The sequence below is a fragment of the Sinocyclocheilus anshuiensis genome, unplaced genomic scaffold, assembly GCF_001515605.1.
Source record: "Sinocyclocheilus anshuiensis isolate Anshui unplaced genomic scaffold, SAMN03320099.WGS_v1.1 scaffold918, whole genome shotgun sequence".
Lineage (NCBI taxonomy): Eukaryota > Metazoa > Chordata > Actinopteri > Cypriniformes > Cyprinidae > Sinocyclocheilus > Sinocyclocheilus anshuiensis.
In genome coordinates, this window is record NW_015540946.1 from 1,034,501 (window position 1) to 1,060,185 (window position 25,685).

General features: G+C 38.5%; 1 protein-coding gene across 4 annotated transcripts in view; it reads left to right on the top strand.

Moving 5' to 3' along the window:
* LOC107689790 (latent-transforming growth factor beta-binding protein 1-like) overlaps nt 1–25,685 on the top strand; it is an 89,042-nt gene that overhangs the window by 58,692 nt on the left and 4,665 nt on the right. Inside the window, exons 13-33 of one of the 4 annotated variants that reach the window (XM_016487940.1) lie at nt 95–114; nt 1,547–1,649; nt 2,061–2,147; nt 2,979–3,104; nt 4,567–4,692; nt 6,319–6,438; nt 6,940–7,062; nt 7,171–7,293; nt 7,395–7,520; nt 7,974–8,102; nt 8,496–8,618; nt 8,728–8,859; nt 9,716–9,844; nt 14,731–14,871; nt 17,055–17,216; nt 20,144–20,236; nt 21,047–21,175; nt 23,587–23,724; nt 24,557–24,724; nt 25,059–25,229; nt 25,328–25,477. In XM_016487940.1, coding sequence (XP_016343426.1) covers nt 95–114; nt 1,547–1,649; nt 2,061–2,147; nt 2,979–3,104; nt 4,567–4,692; nt 6,319–6,438; nt 6,940–7,062; nt 7,171–7,293; nt 7,395–7,520; nt 7,974–8,102; nt 8,496–8,618; nt 8,728–8,859; nt 9,716–9,844; nt 14,731–14,871; nt 17,055–17,216; nt 20,144–20,236; nt 21,047–21,175; nt 23,587–23,724; nt 24,557–24,724; nt 25,059–25,229; nt 25,328–25,477 — 2,619 coding nt within the window. The remainder of the gene's footprint in view (nt 1–94; nt 115–1,546; nt 1,650–2,060; nt 2,148–2,978; nt 3,105–4,566; nt 4,693–6,318; nt 6,439–6,939; nt 7,063–7,170; nt 7,294–7,394; nt 7,521–7,973; nt 8,103–8,495; nt 8,619–8,727; nt 8,860–9,715; nt 9,845–14,730; nt 14,872–17,054; nt 17,217–20,143; nt 20,237–21,046; nt 21,176–23,586; nt 23,725–24,556; nt 24,725–25,058; nt 25,230–25,327; nt 25,478–25,685) is intronic. The other 3 variants (XM_016487942.1, XM_016487943.1, XM_016487941.1) reach the window with 3 other exon arrangements.

The following is a 25,685-nucleotide window of genomic DNA, read 5'->3' on the forward strand; positions in this document are numbered from 1 at the left end:
TTTTACTGAATTTGCAAACGTATGATTATTTGTTTCATAGCTTTGTGACACAATTTATTTTTGTGTTTTTATATGACATAATGGACTGCTGTAGTGCCCACAGTTCCCTGGCAGGTAGGTTGGGTTTGATTCAGCAGTAAAGATCTGCTAAGTATGCTGCACATCTGATGCTGATGCTTTCACACACACGTCAATGCAGCACTGCAAAATAGCAGCAAAACTTGACATTCAAAGCTTGACATCATCATGTCATCACTGCTGCATGACCACTCTGTTCTCTCCACATTCTGCTCCTACAGATGTGTGTATGTGTCAGTGTGTGTCTTTTGCTTTGTGTGTGATTGTGTATGTGTTTTTAATTAGCCAATATTAACATTTAGAAAAGAGCAGTTTTAAGTTGCAGTTTTCAAGATTTAAAATGTAATATTTATGATTTGGTTGTCTAAACTGGTACAAACTTTTATTACTCTCAAGATTGGTCTAGACATGCAGTGTTTAGTTGGTTTGAACCTAAATGTCTCTTCAGTTTATGAAAGATAGAGATTAAAAAACACTATATTGTTTCAAGAGCACTCTCGAATGATGTAATTAGGAAATTCCCTAATGATGTAATTAGGGAAGATCTTTCTATGTGATCAGGTCTTTGAGACACTTTAATAGCTCAGTTTAGGAAAACATGGCTTTCGGGGGAGATAAGGAGGCTTATTTTAGTGTTTCTGGTCTATGTGTGGAACAAAATGGATTTGGTTTCACCCTTCAACGGCATATCATAAAAATGAAAAGATACTTGGTTCCTCAGACTGTCACACTGGAGGAACCCTATGAAGAACCTCTAGGTACCCTTTCAGTTCTCTGATGAGAGTGCAAAGTGGAACCCATAAGTTCCTTCAAGATCTCCAGAGTTTGTCAATAGTTCCTCCAGTAACCCCGTGAGGTTCTGATATACTTAACAAATATATACTGAAGGTTATTTGAGGGACCTTCAGAAATTGCCTAGAGGTTCTCTGAAGGATTCAGCCAGTGTGGCAATCTGAGGAAACCCCAGTTTGTTCCACAATTATTTATATTTTTATGGTTTAACTCTCTCTTCCCAGAACTTAATTTAAGAGGGCATGTGTTGTGTAGTATGTGTGAGAGAGAGGAGGGCAGGGTTGGAGAGGTTGCATCTCATTTTTTTCCACTCAACTTTAAAGACTCTGTCCCAATTGCTACCTTTAGCCCTTGCGACCCAATTCCACACTTTGTTGATGTAATTCTGCATAGACTTTCAGATAATATTCTGCATCAGTGCCACCTTGCCTCTGAAACCTAAAGTGACAGAGTATTGTGGACTTCACAGACATTGCATGACCGCAAGTATACATCAAATGTGCCATTTGGGACAGAGCCCAAAATATTTACAGCTCTGCCCACTTTAATGCACCATGCTGTCAGAGCGGAAGCAGACTAAATTGCTTATTCCTTTGCTTTAGTAGCCAATAAATTTGCTTTATCTCTTTTGGATCAGTAGATTACTGTGTGTCATTTGTTTCTTATCTGTTTGAAGGAGCTTTATACCCACATGAGTGTTGATAGGTCAGTAGTACAGCCCGGACAGGCCCAGCTGTCACCCGGGGTGTCTACAATCAGGATGGAGCCTGCCCTCCCAGGTCTCAATCCCACTTGTACTTGCATATTCCCATAAACACCTCTTCACCTCTTTTGCTTTTATAGTTGACCCACTGGTTTATGCATATGATTTCTGAAGAAGTCTTTGTGACTGGATTGATACTGTTTAAATTGGGATAAAACAATTAATTTCAGATGTGTATAAGTGGCCTAACTAACACATCCAGATGGTGACAACGATGGGTTGGTCTGTTATCTGTCACTGTGGGGCCAGATGTTCGATATATTCCGTTTTTGTTTGTCATACTGAGAGAGATCATGCAATCTTCATTATTTGTTTTGTGAAAAAATCTGGTCCATGGCATGTAGCAGGACTTCTTAGCAGATTGTGGAAAGTCCTAAATCTCTTTTCTTTCTCTTCCTATGTTGCCCCATTCCCTGTCACTCTCCAGAGGTGGTGGAGAAGGTGTCACCACCTGCTCCAGTGGCAATTCCGCCCTCCATAGAAAGTCAGAACATCTCCCCAACACAGCTGGCAGGTGAGTCCATCCAACCATCAACCCATCCATGAAATGTATATTTGGGATGCACAATATTACTGATAAGTCTATAATTATATAAATGGTCTGGCCAGAAAATTACTATTTTGTGTAAATAATTTAATATTGATACACCAAAAGCTAAAATCAGTCATTTAAATGCTAGAAACCTCTCTCTCCATCCATATCTATACTGCTTTCTCCACTTGTTTTTCTATGGGCATATTTCAAGATCATGTCTTTAAAGGAATGAGGCTCTAAATACTTTCTTTTAAAACATGTAACACACAGGCAATAAATAAACTGAACAGACTGCTCAATGAAACTTAATTAGATCTTTTGCACTCTTTCACCTCTTGTTGATTCTTCTTCTCAACTTTATTTTTATTTCCAGGAAGTGGTCAGAACAGTCCACAACAAGCAAGGGATTAACTAGGAAGTTGCAAAGATATTTTTGTTCTTTGTTTCCAAGCAGATACCTATCACAAACCCTAACATTTATTTATTTGTTTGTTTACTAACACCAAGTCTACCAGGATCTTTTCTGCATAACTGTTGACACAGGGTTAATAAGCTAACTTATGCAATTCACATTCTCCAGATACATGTTCACTTCAGCCATTCTTTCCTACCCTCAAAGAAAGAAAAATTAATACCAAAGCTAATAAATGTCTGCTTCCAATAAGTGATGGAATGCATGACTTGTTTGTTGATTCAAAAGTTCATGTAGCCCTTCGTTTATTAGTCTCTTGATTTTTATTTAATGCATTGCCTACACTGTGAAAATGCAAAAAATGACCTTGTTCTTAATTTTTTTCCTTCTCTTCATAGAGATTGACGAGTGTCAAGTGAGTCCTGATATCTGTGGTGCAGGAATCTGTTATAACACTTTTGACAGCTACATGTGCATCTGTGATGACGGCTATAGAATAGACAGTGAGGGCACCACATGTGTAGGTGAGAGTTCAAAGGTTAAACTACTAATACTGTAGATCTCTACATCCATTACCATTACCAAGAACTGGCTCTCGCTTTCATTCAGTACAGTGGTTCTTTTGCTTATGTAATGCATCCATTAATCCATCATACATCCATTTGATATAGTCAGTCATTGACTAAATGGGCAGAGTTTGTGTGACAAGGAACCTCTTAAAGGGATAGTTCACCCTAAAATGAAAACCCACATTAGAGCTTTTCACACTGCGCTTAACCCCGGGTTATCGTCGTTCTAAACACCACTTTTAACCCCGGGTAAAGAAACGTTTCACACCTGTAATTTGAAAGCGGTGTTAGCACTGCTTTTTACCCGGGGTTATGAAACCCTGCTCCGGAGCAGGGTTAGCACCGCATTGCGGTGCTAAGTTTGTTCAGTGTGAAACGGAGCGGTGTTTGCATGTTGCTGCTGGACGCTTGGCAACAGACAGCCAATCAGCGAGGCTCATGTCACGTCAGTAACAGGAAATGCGCGTCGTGTAAAAAGCAGCTGGTGAGGGAAAAGTAAGAAATGTCAAAAGACAGAAAGCGTGTGAACTGGAGTGATGAGGAGATGGTATTATTCTTACAGTTTTGGTCAGAAAACTCTGTTCAAGACAAATTGGAAGACCTACGTGGCGACATTTTTTTTAATAACTGGCAAGATGCGTGAAAAGCCGTGTAAACAGGTTGCCTGCTGTTCGACCAGTGACCGTGACACCGCAAATATGCAAATAAGAACGTTAACCCGGGGTTTGAATGTACAGTGTGAAACGTCTGTTAATAAATACCCAGGATTAACAGTTAACCCCAGGTATAGTATGAGCAGTATGAAACGTGATTACAGATAACCCATGATTCCTTTTATCCGGGGTTTAGGATGACCCAGGGATAACAATTTCAAGTGTGAAAAACCCTATTTAGTTCCAAATATGTATTACTTTCTAACTTTCTATCTTCTGTGGAACACAAAAAGTTATTTTGAAAATGTTTATGTCCATGCAATGAAAGTCAGTGGGGTCCAAAACAAAACGACAACAAAATCTTCTTCTGTGTTCCACCAAAGAATGCAGAATTATCATTTTTGGGTGAAATTTCCATTTAAGAAAACATCTTCTTCGTCACCATAACGTCTAAGGATCTAAAAATCTAAATGAGTTTCTAGCAGAACCAAACACTTAGTGATTACAGTGTTTGTTTCCATGTAGAAATAAAGTAATAATTTGAAAAAAATGACCATTTATATATAATTTTACTAATTTTCTCTTCATTTATAGACACAATTTTAGTCTATGCCTTACTCTATAAGACTTCTATGCTTCTAAATCCAGAAGATGGCATCTCAGTAGATTATATGCTATGAAAACACTGGATTCAAATTGGAATTTGTGTCTTATACTTCCTGCAAAGACAGATCCATTGATAACCTGATGATTATTTTTGACAGATGTCGACGAGTGTGCAGAGAGCCCAAGTTTGTGTGCTAATGGTCACTGTCAGAACTCTCCAGGCGGATTCCTGTGTGCATGTGAGCCTGGCTTCATGCCTAACGAGAAGGGCAACAGCTGCTCCGGTAATTACAAGACTGTCCCATATAAACTCACCCATATGCACAAACTAACAGAGTAGGGTTCACAATATCTGACTGGTACATAGATTTAATATTTAATTTCTTCAGCTCTTTCTTTTAAGAATCTTTTATTATCAATTATTTATTTTGTGGACATGTTAGAAAAGAAGAAACATGGCCCGTTTGGAGTTTTGAAGGTCTGCATTTTTCTTCGTGAGCCATTACCAGTCCTCTCCTCCACTTTCGTGGCTCTTATTTTGATCCAGACAGATCAGCACTCATATGAAGTCTGCTTTTGGTCTTGAACCGCAATGTGGTCATCTTAATACAGGCACAGCTCTGTCTCTTTCTCAACTCCAAACACATCCTGTGTGTGTCATTAGCTGGTTTTCAGGGTTTGCAGACGAGGTAGAAACCACCTCCCTGTGACACACTTTGAGGTTTGTGGAGGAAGAGGAGAGGTATTATCGTACCCTCAACCGAGTCACCCAAATACCTCAGCACTGCTGCAGATGAGGAAATGTTCACGGTACTTGGAAAACACGTCTTTTCATATTAGGAAATCCAGCGTACAAGATATCCGGAAACTTCTGCCCAGAGTTACTCATTACATCCATTTAAACTGATATGGCCAGCACATTGGTTTCTCTGGCTAACTGGTTTCTTTTAGTTTCATAGAAGTTACACATTTAGGAATGTGTCCCACCTTAATTCCGCAATTGGGAATTTGTCAAACTGCTACGGAATGGGGAGCGTCAGCTCTTTAATGCAGTTATTTGTTTGCTCAACCCAGTCTATGAGACAGAAATTATTTCTTTTTTGATCTAGGAGATTGATTTTACTCTTTGATTATGCATGATAATGGCATTTTCTTTACTTTTTAGTAAAGACCACTTTTTATAAGCAGAAATGCAATCACAAGCCAGATTTGCATCTATATCTCTCATTTGAGCACCTCAGTGTACCCATAACACTGCTAAACCACAGCCTCCAGGCTTCTTTGTAAATTTGTGGTTATTGAATTCTAGTTCTAGATAGGTTGGAAATTTGTTATGGGAGCTTAAACCTCAATATGTGACCTTGTAAGTCAAAGAACATTGTAAAACATTGTTTTAAGTGTTGAAAATGTGTCCTTGTAAATACAGCTGTCTGCATTAATGTAAAGCTCTTTAAAAATCTGTTGTGGTTGTGATTAGGTGATGTGTTTTCACACTAACTGCTTTAATGTAACACATCCATTCAGTGTAGAGATGAAGTGTCTTTGGCAGCCATTGGAAGCAGTAATAAAGGTGAATGGATGGTTGAACATGTAGAAGGAAAAAGGCATGCTGCCATCATACATCATGGCATCGCTATCAGAATGGTTTCACAGTTAAGATGCTTTTCTTTGAGTAACTTCATTAATAAAGGTGTAGCAGAGATGGAGAACAAAATGAGCTTTCCTGCACCTAAAGCGATTGTTTCTTGTTCTCCTCGCAGTAGGGCAGCAATGACACCTATCCATAACAACAGATCCTCCGATCAAACCTTCACAGCTGACACAAGTAGACTGACCACTGGCTGCATGGATATCATGAATTCATATTTGATTTTGAATCAGTCTGTTCATTTCTGCTTGTGTCTATGTAGATATCGATGAATGCCAGGATTGGAGAGTGTGTCCGTCCGGTCTCTGCTATAACACTCTGGGCTCTTTCATGTGTTCTCCTTGTCCAGATGGGTTTGAAGGGAGAAATGGCCAATGTGTTGGTAAGAAGCCTTTTTTTTTGTTTGCTTTTATACAATGATATGTGTTTAGCACAGCTACTTTTTAGAAAAATGAGGGGGCCTTTATAAAGTTTTGTTTAGTTTAACTTTATTGTCTGTCCAGATTTCCTGAACAGAAATTAATCTTTGACACTGGCATAGAAAATACATCCTAACAGATAATACTACACATTTACATATCACATAACAAAAAAAAAATAAATAAATTAATACAATACAATATATATATGTATGCCCACACATATGCATACACGTGTACACACACCTACCCAGAAAGATACCTCATGATAATACCTCAATTAAGAATTTGGTTTAAAACAGTCACCGCCAATGGTACAAATTATCTTTTATATAGGTTATTTTTAGCCAGCGGTATACGCAGCCTGCGCCCTGAAGGAAGGGCGTCAAAGCAGGAATGAAGTGGATGAGTTTGAAATGTGACCCATCTTCAGATGTATTGTGTGTGTGACCTTCTCTGTGCAGATATAAATGAGTGTTTGGATGAAAAAGTATGCGCTCATGGTCAGTGCTCCAATCGGGAGGGCTATTTCATTTGCACGTGTGATGAAGGTTTCTCGCTCACTCATGACGGCAAGGCCTGCATAGGTACTCTCCATCCACAGTTCAGCAGCTTTTAGTATTTTTCAAATATTTTTTTGTCTCTCATAATCATAAAATGCAAGTGAGCAAACTGCAATTTTGTGTGTGTGTCAGACATTGACGAATGCCAGGATGACAGCGTGTGCATCCAAGGTCACTGTCAGAATACAGAGGGGTCGTTTATCTGCAACTGTGAGCCCGGCTTTATATTGTCCTCCACAGGAGATCAATGTAACGGTACGAGAGTGCATGTGTGTGTGATATGTAATCGTGTATTCATATTAAAGGCGTCTGGGATTGATTCTGTGTGCAATGTTGAAATATTCTGATGTTTACAGATGTGGACGAGTGTTTGGAGTTACCTCAGACCTGTGATAGTGTGGGACAGTGCGTCAATATCTTGGGATCTTACCAGTGCAACTGCCCACTGGGATATAGACAAGTTAACGGCACCAGCTGCCACGGTGAGACAGTTCATCTCACAAACACATACATACAGAGGCTGTGTTCTAGAATAGCATACTAGCATACAACCTTACTGTTTCTACAGTATGTAGTGTGTAATGTGCTTTTTGAATTTTCTGTGTTCTTAAAGCACCTGGATGAGCAACTACATTTGCCAAAATGGAAGAGTCCTGCTGAAAGAAACCCAGCATTTAGCTGCTCTGTTGATTGGTTTTAGAAAGTTATTTGGGGACTTTTCAGCTGATAAGGACAGGAAACCAGCTGGCCGCCCAGCTAAATTCCAACTCGCTAGGAGTCTAGCTAGACCAGCCTGGCCATTCTGGGTGATCATCTTAAACCAACTAAGACCAGAAAACCAACTTAGACTGGTTTAAGCAGGTTTTTACAGCAGGCAGCACACTGCTTAGAATACTGTTACTGATTTCACTGATTTCATCCCTCAAATCTTGTAGATGTTGATGAGTGTGAGGATGAGACACAACTGTGCGTCCCCAACGGAAAGTGTTTGAACACAGAGGGTTCGTTCCTGTGTCAGTGTGATGCCGGCTTTGTGTCCACCAGGGATCCACCAGGCTGTGAGGGTACGTACACGCATATTCTCTGATCGACGCATCCTGCTGTGGTTTGTCTTGATTCTCAGCAGTGCTGTTTTGATATTTATCTGATGTTTAGGCAAAATTAATCTGTTGCTTTACTGAAAAGCCCCAGTCTTTGGCAGCACAAGAGAGAGTGAAAGAAATAAAGGGATTGTGTGTCTAATGGGTTTTACATATGAGCCAATGTTATTTTTCCTCTGGTGGGATGTGTGTATGTGCTCCTGGGGCCCAATGAGGTGCCAGAGTTGTTTTAAATGCCCCGTCCAGCAGTAAAATGGGGAGAAGGAAGCATTTGAGCTGAATGTCTAGACAAAGAAAATATATTACATAAAATTACCTACTCAAAACCAATGTGTGTGTGTGCGCGGGCTTTTTCAGATGTAGATGAATGTGTGGATGGCAGCAGATGTGTAAATGGTACCTGTTCAAACACAGAGGGCTTGTATATCTGCCATTGTGAAATAGGCTACCGCCTGGAGCCAACCAATCAGACGTGCCAGGGTAAAAGCCTAGAATCCAAAACAATTTGCTTTTTCATCACCCTCCACCCAGAAGCTCTTTGTTGATTGGTTAATTAGTGTGCTGATTGGTTGGTTGTGCTGTCTGTCAGATATTGATGAGTGTGCTGACTTGGCGACGTCTATTTGTGGGGTTTGGGCCTGTCACAACACACCGGGCTCTTACCGATGTGAGGTGCCCTGTCCACCTGGCCTTTCCCGAGGCGAACACAGCGTCTGCATCGGTGAGTGCCCACGGGCACCAGCTTCAGCCATGATGTCACCACCTTAGCTCCACCCAGCTCACATTGTTGTACTGCACATCTCCCTATTCTGGTTCTCATCAGAGCCGTTTGTTCATCTCTTGTGGCTTATACATTTGCTAATTAACACTGCAGACTGCAATTATGTTTCCGATCAGACATACTCATACTCATTTCATCTTCATTCAGGAGCTGTTTTGTTAATATACACTACTGTTTGACATATTTGGGATCAGTTAATTAATACTTTGAATCAGAAAGAATGCATTTAATTGCTCTAAAGAGACAGTAAAGACATTTTAATGTTACAACGGATTTTTATATCAAATAAATGCAGTTCTGTTGAACTTTCTATTCATCAAAGAAAGCCTGGAAAAAAAACTGTATCACGGTTTCCACAAAAGCAGCACAACTGTTTTCAGCATTGGTGATAATAAGAAATGTTTCTTGAGCAGCAAATCAGCATATTAGAATGATTTCTGAAGGCTCATGTGACACTGAAGACTGGTGTAATGGCTGCTGAATATTCAGCTTTGCCGTCACAGAAATAAATTCCATAATACAATATATTCAAATAGAAAACAGATATTTTATATTTAGTAATATTTCACAGTATTACTGTTTTTACTGTATTTTTGATCAAATAAATGCAGCCTTGATGAGCATAAGAGACTTCAAGAATGTTAAAAAAAACTTTTGAATAGTAGTGTATGTGATTTTTTTTTATCTCTACTGTTGTGTTCTTTCTGTCATCCATTCATCTCTGCCCAGATCAGCACACAAAGAGCTCTAACATCTCCCGCTTTCTGTATCATTGTCTCTCCCTCTCTCGTTTTAGATGTGGATGAGTGTTCTCTGAATGAGAATACCTGTGGAAGTCATGGTGTTTGTCAGAATACAATAGGCTCCTTCAGCTGCCAGTGCGACCCGGGATTCAAGGACTCTCAGGATGGGCAGGGCTGTGTGGGTACGTATTTTCCCTTCTTAGTTTCTGTTATTTTCATTCCACAATTTAAAAATAGACTCAAAATTGACAGTATGCAGTGAATTATCACTAATAGAAACCTAATTTAAACTTGACAACTGAGGTGTCATTGCTTCTTGTTAAAATGTTCATCAAAAAATAAAAATCCTGTCATTATTTACAGTACTCTACAGTACCTTCATGTCATTTAAAACCGGCATGACTTAGTTTTTTCATTTCAAACACAAATAGAAATATTTTACACTTCCACATACTCAAACGGTTTGCGATCAAACACGGTGTAGTATGAGGAAGGAAGGAATGATTTTCAGCAAATAATAATGCGTAATAAAATTAAATTGTGGTCTATTCCTCACAGAACGCTAATGTGTGACTTAAAAATACTTATAAATAGCACACAAGTTGTGTGGAGTAAATTTTTGTCCTTTTTGGCGATCCGACCAACAGTGTAGAATAAAACTGTGCTTTTAGACCGTGGATTAGACTGGAGTCTTCATCTCAGTCAAGGGTACATCATTTTAAACATATTTGTCAAAATACTATTCATTTCTTTATGTGTAAAGATTTTTTACTGGGAAAAGTATTTAGTGCAACCATAAGATGTCTAATCTCTATCTTGTCCACTTGGAGACAAAAATCCTGACAGGCAGGTAAACCAGACCTGGATTTGAAACCGAGGCCAGCACTCTGAGATTTTTTGCCACTTCCTCTCAGACAACATAAAAAAGATGGCAGATGCTTTGCTAGAGCCATGATTGATGTGAGTGTTTAGTTTCTTCCAGTCTGAGAGTGGATGGCACAGACCCTGGTAATGTTTAAAACAGTGACCGGCGTGAAACACATCAGTGGCCCCCACATACACTCATAGACACATTAATGCACTGACACAGAGTCAAGTCCTATTAAAGTGATGGAGCCACATGTTTTTATGTGGCCTGGTGTTTAGAGGTCTGGAGTTGCTGGCTATTTTAAAATAACACTGTGTTCTTGTGCAGCCCACCTTCTGAAAAAGTGTAAGAGCAGAGACCGAGGAAGTTTCATTTTAATTATATTGAATCATTAGGCCAGTCTTCAGTGTCACATGATCTGTCAGAAATCATTCTATTATGCTGATTTGGTGCTTAATAAATATTTCTTCTTATTATTAAGGTTGAAAACAGTTGTCCAGCTTAATATTTTTGTGTAAAACGATTTTTTTTCCAGGATTCGTTGATTAATAAAAAGTTAGAATTTTTTAAAGTTTAAGTAAAAATCTTTTGTCATTATAAAATCACTATAAATGTCTTTACTGTCACATTTGCTTCATTTAATCCATCCTTGCTGAATAAAGTAGTTAATTTCTTTCAAAAAGAAAACCTACCATGATATTAAATTATTCGATTTATATCGCCCACCCCTATATACAGTATAGGCCTATTGTTCTTCTGGTTTGTTCTCAGTTTGTGTTTAGATTGAGGAGAGAATTTTCATACATACACTAGCAAACAAACACACTCACTCTTAAAAACACACACACACACTTTCATACTGTCTCTGAACAGAGGTTGTTTGTCTTGCCGGCTTATGTAACTGGCCACAAACAACCTCCATCGTTTCTGGTTTCCCACAGTAATAATACACACTAATACACACAAATGCTAAAACACGCAGACCATGCATTCCTGTTTTCTTCCCACTTCTCTCTCTGTCTACCCTTCTCTATTCTTCCATTTCCCTCCTCAGTTTCTCTCCTTACCACATCGCTTGCTCTTTCTTTTCCTCTCCTATCCCTTTGTCCTCCAATTACCTAGAAAGACAAAGATCTCAGGCCTAATGGAATGCTGCACGACAAGATTCCAGCTACAAGAAATTTTTCTTTATACAGTGAAAGCGAAACATTTTTGTAACACAACAAAACAAAAGTTTTTTTTTTCGTTTTATTTTTGTCCTGTCCCATTAGTGACAGAAATAGTTGAGAAACAAGCTAGATTCAAACCTGCATCACCCATGTGAGCACCTAAGTTTAATGTGTCTGTAACTTGTACATCCTCTAGGTTAGTGGTTTTCAATTCCAGTCCTCACGACCCCCCACTCTGCACATTTTGTATGTATCTCTCATCACTTCAGACGTTTGTTCTATTTGACCGTAAGTGCCCTGCGAAGTTAACTTCACAGGATGTTCCGCCATGATTCCAGTCTGAAGGGAGTGTATATGTTCCATTCAAAGGGCATTAAAGTGTGCGAGACGGGAATTTAAATTGTATTTATTTACAGAAGTATATTATGTCACACTTCACACTTCTCTAGTAAGTTTCGTCTATCTGTGAAGACGCTGCAGGCAGTGGTATAGCACAAATCCGTGAATGAATGTTCCGAAGTGAAGTCAACTTTCGGATTTCCCATGCTCAGGGAGTATAGGGAGCAAAGAATACTGTGTAGGGACCCTGTCAATCAGAACACAGTTCAGGCATGGAGCTCTCTTCTAATGAGCTGGTTATCTGAATCAGGTGTGTTAAATAAGATAGACATGCAAAATATGCAGAGCAGTGGTACGCAAGGACTGGAATTGAGAATCGCTGCTCTAGGTCAGCTTTCCTTGCCCTGTGCAGTCAACAAAAACAAAAACAAATCGCAGATCAAAAGTTATATGTCCTGTAGACATTTCTAAAGATCAGTTTTAGCCTATCTGTACAAGCCAGCTTCTCTGTGTGTCTTGAACTACCTTTTAATGACGCGAAAGGATGACATCTAATCCCTTTCCAGAGACTGAACATCTTAACTCCCTGTGTACTTGGGAAAAAAACAAAAGCATTATGGAAAATTTTTCTTTTGTCGTGACGCTGTATATTAAGCAGTGTTGCAGAAAGCACCTACATAAAAAAAAAAAAACACTTTCGGGTATAGAAAATGTTCCCGTCAAACCCTAGTCTAATCTGGAGTGCATGGAAAAACCACTAGTACAGTATATATCCGTTCTTATGAGGTCGTATCTGTCTCTTACATTGTTCATCTGGCACTGACGTCCATTTCCAACTTTTTATCATTCTCTAGTGGTGCAGCACCCACACTGCTGCTGACTCCAGACGACCGCTTAACACTTCCAGGCTCATTGACGAGCTGGCCCACCATCACTTAGAGGGTCTGGAGTGCGTAAGTGTGTGCGTCTGACAGGAAGGCTCCATTAGAGAATTCAGAGTCTATTGCACATAAATGCTCTCCACACAAATTTATTTATTGCATCCTTTTGTGTGTGGTGCTCTGAGATGATTGATAAAAGCAAGAGAATGAGAGTCACAGATGTGTGAAGCATTGAAGAAAAGGGAAAGAACAGAGTAGAAAGGAGGAGAGAGCCTTGCTGCAGGAAGTAGACACTTGCATTATAGTGCTACTTTGGTCGTCATAAATTCAAGCTGTCAGAGACAGTCGGCAGAAAAATGGGGCTGTTTTATTTACTGAAGTCAGCTGTGCACACAGTTTGTCATTGCTCTATGAGGTTCCCAAAAGCCACCGTTTTGATAAGGAAAATGAATGAAAACTCTGCAGAACGCTCTGAGCCAATCAGGACAAAGCTATAGAAATGATAAACTATGACTAGATAATGTTTCACAAGCGATCATGAGTTCACATAATTTTGTGGTTGTAAAAAGTCTGGTCAGAAATCTGGTGAAACTGTGTCCCTCATGTTTCTGTAGTCTTTCTTACTTTTTGTGATTACAAGCAATTTTTGTTCTTTCAAAAGTATTGTTATTATTAATATATTTCATAAGTATCATACTTGTAGTCCATACAACTTGTGTGCTATATTTTTCAAATCTTTAAAAGCCATATGATACCTTTTTGTGAGGAACAGATCAAAAGTTATTCACTGATCTTCCACTCCAGTGAGTTGTTATCTCAAGAACCACTCGCCTCTGAATTGAGGGAGTGAATTGAACTCAAGAAAAGTGAATGAATCATTCTTTTGAACTGATATTCTTTTTAATTAAGTGGTTGAACTTGGTTCATGTTTGAGTGAATTATTCCTCTTAAACTAGAAGCTTTTGGTATTCAGCAATATTATTGAACTGATTCTACTGACACTATTGGATGAGAACTGAACTGGATGATGACATCACTGTTTTCTAAGAGTGAAAGGCTGGAATACACTACACAACTTTTGCCACTGTCTGGAGAAGTTGACGCTAGTTGCCGAAAGTCAGAGCCAGTTTGCAGATTAGAGTTGACAGATTTCATAGAAAATTGTGTAGTGTATGATGGTCACAGACTCCAATTTTTTAGCTTCAGACTATGATTCCATCCCGTCGTAGAATATCAAACATGTTTGATATTTTGAGCCAATTTTAGAACACATTGTTTTCATTTGTCACACATCTCCTAGCAACAAGGCACACATTTCTGCGTGAGTGTGTTATGATCGGAACAACTTTAAAGTCTGGTAGTGTATGATCTTCAGTCGTTTAGTGTATGATGGCCAGTTTTTCCTCTATGACTGTTACAAAGTCGGTAAGTGTATGATGCCTAGAGTTTTGAAATTTGTTCAGATTTTAAAAGTTGTGTACTGTATTCCAGCCTTAAACTGAACTACTATGATAAATGATGAACTGAACTGAAGAACTGAATCAACACTGAACTGACCTAGCTAAACAATGACTCTTGTTTTTTTTAGAGCCGCTTTACATCAGAATTCATCTCTGTTTGCATCATTGAATAATTATTCTCCTGTTTATCCTTGTAAAGCTGCTTTGAAACAATCTGTGTTATATAAGGCGCTATATAGATAAAGGTAACTTGACTTGACTTGACAAATGATCTCATCCGACACAAAATAAACTTCAGCAGTTCAGATTGCATCTTCAGTTCAGTAATAAAACACATTTTCTTGCCTGCAGATGTGAACGAGTGTGAGCTGCTTGGTAATGTGTGTGGTGAGGCCACCTGTGAGAATCGTGAAGGCACCTTCTTGTGTTTGTGTCCTGACGAGATGCAAGAATTTGATCCGATGTCGGCCAAATGCTTCTCTACACCACCAGGTAAAGTAGCCTACTGTAAACCACCACAATGTGATCGACCAATTCATTATCCTACAGAAATCCCACAAACAGTGCCCTAACCCAAACCTACAAGACTACCATTATGCCACAGATGACCTTTTATCTGGACAGATGACCCCTGTCCTCCTCCTACGAAACGATTCTGAAGCTCTTCACATTTTAATCTCAGCCATGGAGATCCTTTAGTGCAACAGGACAGTAACTTCATGTCATCAGGGTCCAGCTCTGAGTAGAACAGAGGGAGGCAAGGCATGATGAATGGGGGTTGTAAACGATCTGGCAGGAGAGAAATTAGATTTAGTCTGAGGATTACAGAGGGACCAAAGCACCATAGGCCCCAAAGCACGTAAGAGCCAAAAAGAAGCTCCCACGCTAAGATAAAAAAGACCAGTACGGAGAGATATACAAGACCTATCAGAATGAGATAACTGCTTTTGAAAGTCTAGACAACTCTTAAATATTTCCAGAATGGAATTGTGATATTTAGTTTTATTGCTAGGTTTCAATAGTCCACTTTAGACATTCTACTATCTATATAAGTCAACTAACTCATTAGAGTATTAGTAGACTGTTAAGGTAAATAGAATAAGTTGACGTACTTATTAATACTTCAGTCAGAAGAATGTGTGTTGGGGTTCATCAAAATAAAGCATTAGCAGATATTAAGTAGACAGTCTACTAATTATCATGTAGTTGCATAGTTACTTACTGTATAGTTAATCTGAAGTGGACTGTCAAAATAAACAGTTACCTTTTGCTATTACAGTTTTCACTATGAAATAATTCTGTCCGCTCTTAGCATTTATTTGCATATGGCCAATGATATGTTAGTAACATATTTACTCAATTAATTATGCCAATCAGGAAGTAGCAACAAAATACAACCAGAAATTTGCACCAAATACAATTTACATGCTCCAATTCACTGTCTTGCAGGCTGCGAAAGTTAATTTTTTTTCAAAAGTTAAGTGATCTGGGACAGGTTTTGTTTACCACTTAAAGGGTTAGTTCACCCAAAAATGAAAATTAGCCCATTATTTACTCACCCTCAAGGCATCCTAAGTGTATATGACTTCCTTCTTTCAGATGAATCCAATAAAAGTGATTATTAAGTTTTGAATATGGACATTTTTCTTACAAAAACGCATCGATTCGCTACAGGAGGCCTTTGTTCACCCCCTGCAACCGTGTGAGGCACTTTTTATTATGGATGGATGCGCTTTATTCTTTTGAACTGATGAACTGCAACACCCGCTGACTGCCATTAAACAGCTTGGAAGATCAAAGACTATTTTTAATATAACTCCGACTGGATTTATTTGAAAGAAGAAAGTCATATATGCCTAGGATGGCTTGAGGGTGAGTAAATAATGGGCTAATTTTCATTTTTGGGTGAACTATCCCTTTAAGAAGTTCAGATGTGGTAGATGTACAAAATTGAAAATAGCTTAAGGTTTAAGGGATTGCGCTGGCTAGATTGGAATCAATTTGTTCCTCTAGTGCTAAAGAACATGGTGGAACTGGGAAATAAAAGAACAATGTTGATTGGATATGTGTGTGTACCGAGTGGCTACACACCAGCTGTGCCTGGAAGATCAAGTAACAGGAAGCATTTTCTTAGATCTTAGCCAATGCTTTTAGTTAAGAACTTTTGTTCAAATCCACCAGCCTAATCCTCCTCCTCTCATAAAACCGCACTGGCTCCTGAGTTTAAACATTATTTTTTGTTTTTACAAGAAGAACCCCGGTATCTCTTACCAGAGCTGTAAATCATGCTTTTTACATATAAGGACAGCAGTAGAACACCATAAAACTAGAATCACAATAGTTTGGAATATGAATTATGTGGAAATAATAAAAAGGAGCACTCAGTGACTGAAAAGCCAAGGCTGAACTGTAAAACTGCTCTCTGATGTCATGCACAGTTTCTGCTGTGTTCTTGACCTTGGTTCTTTAGGTGTTCTTCTTTTGTGGGTTACTGTGTTGCAGTGAAAAGTTACATTTATTCATTGATTTTTTTTGTTTTCCTCCCAGTCCTTTGTTTTTCTGTTTGTTTTGTTGCTTTGTGACAAAACATGATTGAAAGTTCATATCTGAATATTTTAAAAGGACGAAACAACCAGTCTGACTTATCTGTGTTGTGTTGTTGTTGTACCCCACAGTCACACCTGTGGAGAGGAAAGAGTGTTACTTCAACTTGAATGATGAGAACCTGTGTGATAAGGTGCTGGCCAGCAGCATGACTAAAGAGGAGTGCTGCTGTACGCTAGGAGCCGGCTGGGGGGACAACTGTGAGGTCCATCCCTGCCCCATACCGGGAACAGGTACTCAGTTACATCACACACAACAGCAATCTAAAATGTACAGTACAAAGAACTGCAAGAACACTTTTGTATAGAGATTAAGACAACATGAATCATTCAATCAGAGTGTTGAACTTGAGGATAGTGAATGAATCATTCTTTTGAGATGATTCTTTGCAGTTAATCAGTTGACCTGGTTCATTTTAGGTAAACTATTTCTTTTAAACTTCAAGCAGAATAGAATTTTCCCCATTTTAACACTTTTTTGAAAAAATAAAGTGGTGGTGAACTCAAAAAGATAGGCCCAAATTTTCAACAAAGTAAGAACTATTTAGGCAACATGCATCGAGTCAGTGAGTTGAACTTGAGGATAGTGAATTATTCATTCTTTTGAAGTGATTCTTTGCAGCGAATCAATTTACCTGGTTCATTTTATGTAAACTATTAATTTTAAACTGGAAGTAGAACATAGTTTTGCTTATTTTACCACTCTTATGTTGAGGAACTTAAAAGGATAAGCCCAAATTAAAGCTGCAAGCAGCGTTGAAAGGGCCCTCGCACACGGAGCCATCTCCATGTATGTATGTTTGAGTTAGTGTAAAACATGACATTTCCTGTTGCCAACAGGTGGCGCTATGATTATAACTGAATATTAGCCTTTAGATGTCTTCAGGCCAGGACTTTTATCAAACAAGTGCAGATTGGGCATTGCATATTTTAGTTACTGTAAAACATGACATTTCCTGTTGCCAGTAGGTGGCGCTATAAATTATAACTGAACATTGGCATGTAGATGTTTTCAAACATGTGCAGATCGGACATTGCATGTTTAAGTTAGTGTAAAACAAGTCATTTCCTGTTGCCAGCAGGTGGGCAGTTCGGACATTGTATGGCTGATTTGCAACAGCTTCCTTTTCCATGGCAAAACATCGAACTTTGTCAGGCTGCCACGGACACGCCCTTTAACGAAAACTCAAGATCTTTACTATTTAACATGGCAAAGGCCTTTAGATTAGACTGACCAAATACAATGTTGATGTCTTTTAATCTCTAGGAGGAGTTCGTTACAGCGAAAAAAAGGCACTTCCTGTTGCCAGCAGGTGGCGCTATGACTGTAGCTGAATATTGGCATGTAGATCTCTTTAGGTCAGGAGTCTTGTCAAACATGTGAAGTTTGGGGCAGATCAGACATTGTATGCCTGCGTTATAACAACTTCCTGTTTCATGACGAAACATCGAAATTTGTCAGGCCATCACGGACACGCCCTTACAACGAAAACTCAAGATCTTCGCAATTTAACATCACAAAGGGCTTTAGATTAGACTGGCCAAATTTGGTGTTGATCGGATTAAATCTCTAGAAGGAGTTTGTTAAAATACAACGCCTGAAAATGGCAAAAATGGCACAAACTTTTCTGAGAAAATGCAAAATAACTGACTTCCTGTTGGGTTTCGTATTTTGCTTCAAGAGATGTTTTTGTAGGTATTGGTGTGTTATAGGGCTGCACGATTAATCGCATGCGATATTTAACGCGCATCTTGTCAGAAAGCCGGTTCTGTAATCAGCGGTAAATCTCCATCACCTGTGTGCTTTCACATTGAGCAGCATTAACTACACAGAGCCGTTGTTCACTGATGAGCAGCGCAAAAATGCGCGTTAAATATCGCATGCGATTAATCGTGCAGCCCTAGTGTGTTACATGTTTCTACCGAATTTCATACATGTACATGAAACGTAGCTCAAGGGGCACTTCATTGAATGTGTATAGGTGGCACTGTCAAGCCATTTTGCCACACCCACTTCTGAAACCCATATCAAACGTAAATTTTTGCCACTTCTGGCACGTGTGCAAAATTAGTTTTCGAGCATGTTTAGGCCCTCAAAAATGCTATTTATCTTGGAGAAGAAGAAAGGGAGCAATTCCAGTAGGGTCCTCGCACCGCGGTGCTCGGGCCCTAATTAGAGAAATTAATCTCAAAGTAGGAAAAGGTAAGTAAAGAGACATCGAAAAGGTTTAAAGCTATTATAATTTAAAACTGTAATGATTCCTATGACATTTTTTCCTTCAAATCTCCATACAAAATGGTTGAAGAGGACGTGTCCTGAAGGGAAGTCCACGTTATATTGCGCATTAGTTCTTATGAATCTGTCTCTGCTCATTTCTTAATTTCAGACAGGCAGATCAAATAGGACTGTAGATTGTAGTAAGTTTCAATGCGAAACAATATCCACCTTTCTGCAAACGATGCCTGACGAAAGGTGTTCAATACATGCAAAAGCTTGTCTGTTCTGTGATTACCTAAATGACTGAGAATCTTCACAGACAAGCCAATTACATTAGTAGATCATGTCTGGACCTCATATAAATAATAAACAATGACTCTCATGTTTATTTTGCTTTACCAAGTCATAACTACAAATCTATCTACAACTTTCCATATTTCTAATAATGGACCTTTTTCACATTTCCGGGTTTCTCAGAAGCGGAAGTCGTCATAGTTGGGTTAACTTGAAGAGCAGTGAATGGGAGAGTACCACAAATATATTTTTTGCATTCCCATTTGCTCAAGTAGCAAAAGAAAAACTCCACGATAGTGTTTTCGTGACTTTCAATAAAAGGAAAAAAATTTAGAGACTGATAACGGCAGTAAGAATAGAGAACGTTGTCAAATTTACCATCCCTCCCATAGACACTGCATTAGAAACACCCTTGCATTAGCGTTAACTGTTTTTTTTTATAATTTGATGCAAAGGTGATATAATACAAAGAATAGTGTTATAAATGTACATACATTTTAAAAAAAATACAAATATGAAAAACTTTCGATGATTTACGATGCTGATGACCGTTAAACGCGTCACAGCCTTGTGAAAAGGGTCCATCACCATTCTTAAAATAAATACAGCAGACGTTTCCTGTATTGACTACTGACACTGTTTTATGCAGATCAGTTCTCACAGATGTGTCCAGCAGGCCGGGGTTTCATTCCTCCTGGAGATCCTATGATTCCTACAACCAGCTTAGCAGAAAGCTTCAAAGGTATCTGTGTGTCTCTGTACTTTTAAAGGGATAGTTCACCCAAAAATCTGTCATCATTTGCATGTTGTTCCAAAAACCTGAATGACTGACTGACCTCTGTGGAACACAAAGAAGGTTTTTGTCCATGCAATTAAAGTCAGTGGGGTCCAAAACAACACCGGACCCCAATGACTTTCATTGTACGGACAAAAAAATAATGACATTGACTTCATTTTTGGATAAACTGTCCCTTTAATGTCTGGTTGTTTACGTGTGCTTTTGTGCATTTTTGTGCTTATGTGGTTTTATGTTTGAGCATTAATGTTCCTTGCACTTTTACCCCCATTTTATGCACATATTTTTGACTTTGTAATGTGTGGAAGCAGCCGCAGACATCGCTTAGCATCTGACCTACATATGCTGAAACACACACACACACTCAGCAGCCTGCTTCCCAGTGTGGGGAAACCTCAGTCACAGGGCCAGTCTGATGCACTGATTTAATTTATGAATGCAGTGAGAGTGTGGTTTCTCTTTGGCTGGTGGCAGCACGAGTGAATGCGATGTGGTCAGGATGTGTGTGTGTGTGTGTCGGCGTACGTTTGAATGGAATGCTTATGGATGGTAAGGATATTTCCTCCCTGTCAGACTCCAGTCAAATGACATTTCTGCATGTAGCAGATCCCCAAATAAGAACACTAACCAGAGCAACGCATCCAGATGCATGCTGATCTGTACTGAAGGTGTGGTCCAGGGTTTCAGATTTATACTGACCTGTCTGTTTGTTCATTGATGAAATAATGAAAATGTGTTGATGTATGTGATTTGCAGACACAGATGAATGCAAACTTTTTGAAAATGAGATCTGCAAAGATGGCTTTTGTCTCAATACCCCTGGTGGGTATGAGTGTTACTGCAAGGCCGGACTCTACTATGATGAGAGCAAACTGCAGTGTGTTGGTAAGGTCCAAAATCACAATTTACATGCAATCTCCAAACAACTGTGGATTTCTATGTATCATCTGTCTTTTTTTCTTAAAGGGATAGTTCATGACGATTACCTCATGTTGTTCCAAAGTCTTCTGCAGAGCACAAAAGAAGATAGTTTGACAAAAGAAAAAAGACCCCACTGACTTCCATTGTTATGGAAAAAAGTTTTTTTTTTTTTTTTAAATGTCTTCTTTTGAGTTTCACAGAAGAAATAAAGTCTAACATGTTTAGAGTAACGTAATGATGAAACATTTTTTTAGACTGATTCCAAGTTATATGTGACCAGATCAGATTTTTTTTTGTTGAGTCTGTTTCATGTCCACATTTATTGTAGTAACAAGGTAAACTTGATTCATTATGGTTCATTATGCAGTCTTTTCAAATTCTGTATGACTTACTTTCTTCTGTGGAACATTAAATAAGAAAAATTGAGAAATGCCTCAGTATTTATTTCATAGAATGTTCTGTAAGTCAATGTTCATAAAATGTAAAACAGTTTGGTTACCAATATTCTTAAAATATCTTCTTTTATGTTCCACAAAGGAAAGAAAGGCATACAGGTTTGAAACAACATGAGGGTGAGTAAATGATGACAGAATTTAAATTTTTATGGTGAACTATTCATTTAGCAACCTGTCACATAGAGAATGGCTGATCTAATCATTCAGACTAAGGCACATTAACAAAAAATCTATTTTTCATGGGATTTCAAACCATGTAAAAAGGTGTTTTGGATTTCATTCATGAGACAACTAAAAAACTTAATTAAAAAAACAAAAAAACAACAAAATTTTTGCTACCAGTTTTAAAAAGGTGTTTAAACACACATGCATACAGTATAATACACTGAAATACACAAAATGTAATGAAATTATTGAATATTATATTCTAATGTTTCTCATTGTGTTCAATACAATATGTGCGTATCACTGCTCTATTCTCAGATATACACAGATTAAAGCAGCTTGATACAGTTTAATTAAATATTTTAGAAGGCAGTGTTCAGAAACATAAAAAAGTTACATGAAAGTGTTTTATTTTAGTCTAAATATTCTTAGAAAGGTTAGAAAGTAATCTTAGAAGGGTTTGTTATTTATAACATCCTGCCTTAGCCGTTTATTGCTTGTGATGTTTGGCCTTGAATTGTCACTGTGTTCTTTTGTCGGTTTGGAATGACAGGCTTGTGTGTGTTTTTGTGTGGGCGCATGCGAGTTTACATGCCGAATAGATAGTGTGTGTGTGTGTGTAAGTGTTGGCCTAGTTGGGCTCACCGTAACGCCAACACATTTAAATTGGATTTAAATTTAAGTTTTAAACCTGCTGCAGCTGGTGGCTCATGGCTTGTGGACATATAATGCGTGCAGCGTGATAGCAGGGTATATATGTGTGTAAGCTTGGGTCAAAGGGCTACATCTTGCAATCGGTCAGGGCGGCACAGCCGTTATGATCCAGGCCGCAGCTCCATGGTGCACCGCAGGCTGTCTGCCTGCCTAAACACACATACACACACTCACACAAACCACAGACCCACGGCAATGGAGTCTCGCCCGGCCACACTGCCTTAAAAGCTGCCACACCCGACTGCCTCACACACACACACATATTCAGTGTAGCCACAATCATTTGACTTCCTACACCCACACTGACACACACACATATGAACACCCATTCACTCTCCAAACTCAACTATGCATTTTCACACAGACACACACACACACACACATATATATATACAAATATGTCTCTCTGGTTTCTACATGAGTCAGTCTTTTTGACACCAGGTTCTGGAGGAGGCCGCAAACTTTACATACACACTGTGGGCTGATCTGATTTTATGTAAACAAACACACACTAAGTGCGTTTAAATTCAATTTAGTTGGACTAAAGCAATAATTTGCCACTTTAGGTCTGGTTGCGGTCTCCTTATCAGTCTAGTTTTTGTAAACTAAAACTAAAATGAAAATAAAACTATTAAAATCAGTTTTGTAATTGAAGTAAAGCTAAAATAACATTAAAATATAAATATTAGATGAGAAGCTTAAATGAAAATGACAAATATCACCATCTAACTGAAATAAGTTGAAGTACTAATATTACTAAAACTGAAAAACAAAATAAATTAAATCTATATAGAAATATAAAAAAACGAATAAAAATGCAAAAGCACATAACAAAATTACTCATGTAAACTAAAATTAAAATAAAAACTGAAAATCTAAGAATAATTATGTTTCTAAAGAATTTATGGCAAATTGCTGAAATGGTGAATGCTAGTGAAACTGTTGTTCTTTTGGCATCTATATCGTATACTGAGAACAACTTGAACTTGCTCATTGAGTCTGTTTATTTTCTGTTTCTCTTTCTGTCTCTGTACTCTGCAGACACTGATGAATGTGCGGATGAATCGAACTGTATAGATGGTAAATGTATGAACACATATGGGTCATATCAGTGTTTCTGCACTCCGCCCCTGGTTCTCGCACCTGACAGCACACGCTGCATTTTGCCCACCATGGCAGGTAAAGTCTTAAAACAGTAACTAAGTATTATGTACCTAAAAAAAAACCTACACCTCACTGCCAAATCCCTGTTCTCTAAAGCACTTCACTCCAAAAACCCACACCTTAAAGCCACTAAAATAACACTTTAAAACTCACACCCTAAACTCTAAATCCCATTGTCTAAATCAGTGTTTCCCAATCCTGGAGGCCCTCAGCACTTCACATTTTGAATGTCTCCTTTATCTAGAACACCTTATTCATCTCATAAGATCATTAGTCGAGTTCTCCATGACCTGAATCGAGTGTGTCAGATTAGTGAGACACCTAAAATCTGCATTGTTGGGGTTCCTCAAGGAGCTGGATTGAGAAACAGTGCTCTAAATCTTTTAATCTAAACCCTACATTCTCTTAAACCTATATTCTCTCCTCTGAAACCCTGCATTTTACATTTAAAACACTACAGACTAAATGTCACACCCCTCAATGTGCTATAATCTACCTTGATCATTATTTGATCATCTCTGACCTATATTGCTCGTCTTAATCTCAAAGCAATTCCAAATAGTGTCATACTGCCATCTAGAGTGTGGTCAAAATAAGCAGTTCTACACGTGGAATTTTTAATATTGATTTTTTCACAGGTGTTGTAGGTATTTCATTGTTTTGTGTTTTAAGTTTGAAGGACATGTCTATAAACTTAACACCAAAACGTACTGGTAAATTTCTGCAGTACATGTTTTTCTCATATATTTTTTTCTTAACTAGCTTATTTCAGTATTCTGTCATTTTCATTTAGTTGACACTTACTCACCACTTAAAATGCTCATTTACTGTGTTTGTGTTTTTACAGGGCAAAGAGAAACTGATGTGTACTCGGGTATTTGCTGGGAAACTGTGACGGAAAGGCTGACCTGCACAAAGCCCATTGCCAACCTACAGACCACGTTCACAGAGTGCTGCTGTTTACACGGAGATGCCTGGGGCATGGAATGTGCTCTCTGCCCCCAGAAAAATACAGGTATAAATACACAACTACACATCAAAACAATCTGTTTTGTATATCTGGAGCAGCATATCAGCTTTGAAAGAAACCTTCTTTCTCTCCCTTTGGAAAGTTAATCTGTTTGGTATTGAAAATAGTTATTAGGGATACAGTTTTATCTCCAAAGTTAATTTGTATATATAATACATCAAGACATGTGTGTTCTTTCTTAAAATTATTCTAGACTTACCGCACAGATCTGGCTTCCCTGTAATTATATACTTGCACAATCTCTGAGACACAAAGAACCTGCAAACACAAAAACAGACTAAATCAATCAAAACAAAACACTTTTTTTATTCTCGTCCAGATGCCTATGCCACTATGTGTAATATTCGTCAGTTTGGTGGTCCCCGTCAGCCGTATGGTCAGGATGCTTTGGTCGCTGGCCCAGCTATTGAATACGGCCCCGAATACAACTCTCGATCTCTGAACCCTGACGGCACGCTGCCCCTCTATGAAGATTACGAAGAACTAAGAAGTGAGTACAAAATTACACCTTAAAGAATTGGTTGAAATTATTATTGTTTGCTGCCATTATTTACTCATATTCATGTTTTCAAAACCTCTCTTTCTCAGATCCATATGATGCATTTGAAGGACTGCGAGCAGAGGAATGCGGTGTGCTGAACGGATGTGAGAATGGACGGTGTGTGCGGGTGCAGGAAGGATACACCTGCGACTGCTTCGATGGTTACACACTCAACATGTCCCGCATGGCCTGCGTGGGTGAGCAACAGCTAGTGTAGTTGTTGGCGGCCTGTTTTAATTTTAGTTTTAGTCTAGTCTTTGTGTGAGACTGTCATTTTAGTTTTTATTAGTTTTAGACACGTTCATACTCTTTTTAGTCTAGTCAAGTTTTAGTCAACTAAAAGTCTGAGCATTTTAGTCTAGTTTTAGTCAACGAAAACTGATGACATTTAGTCTAGTTTTAGTC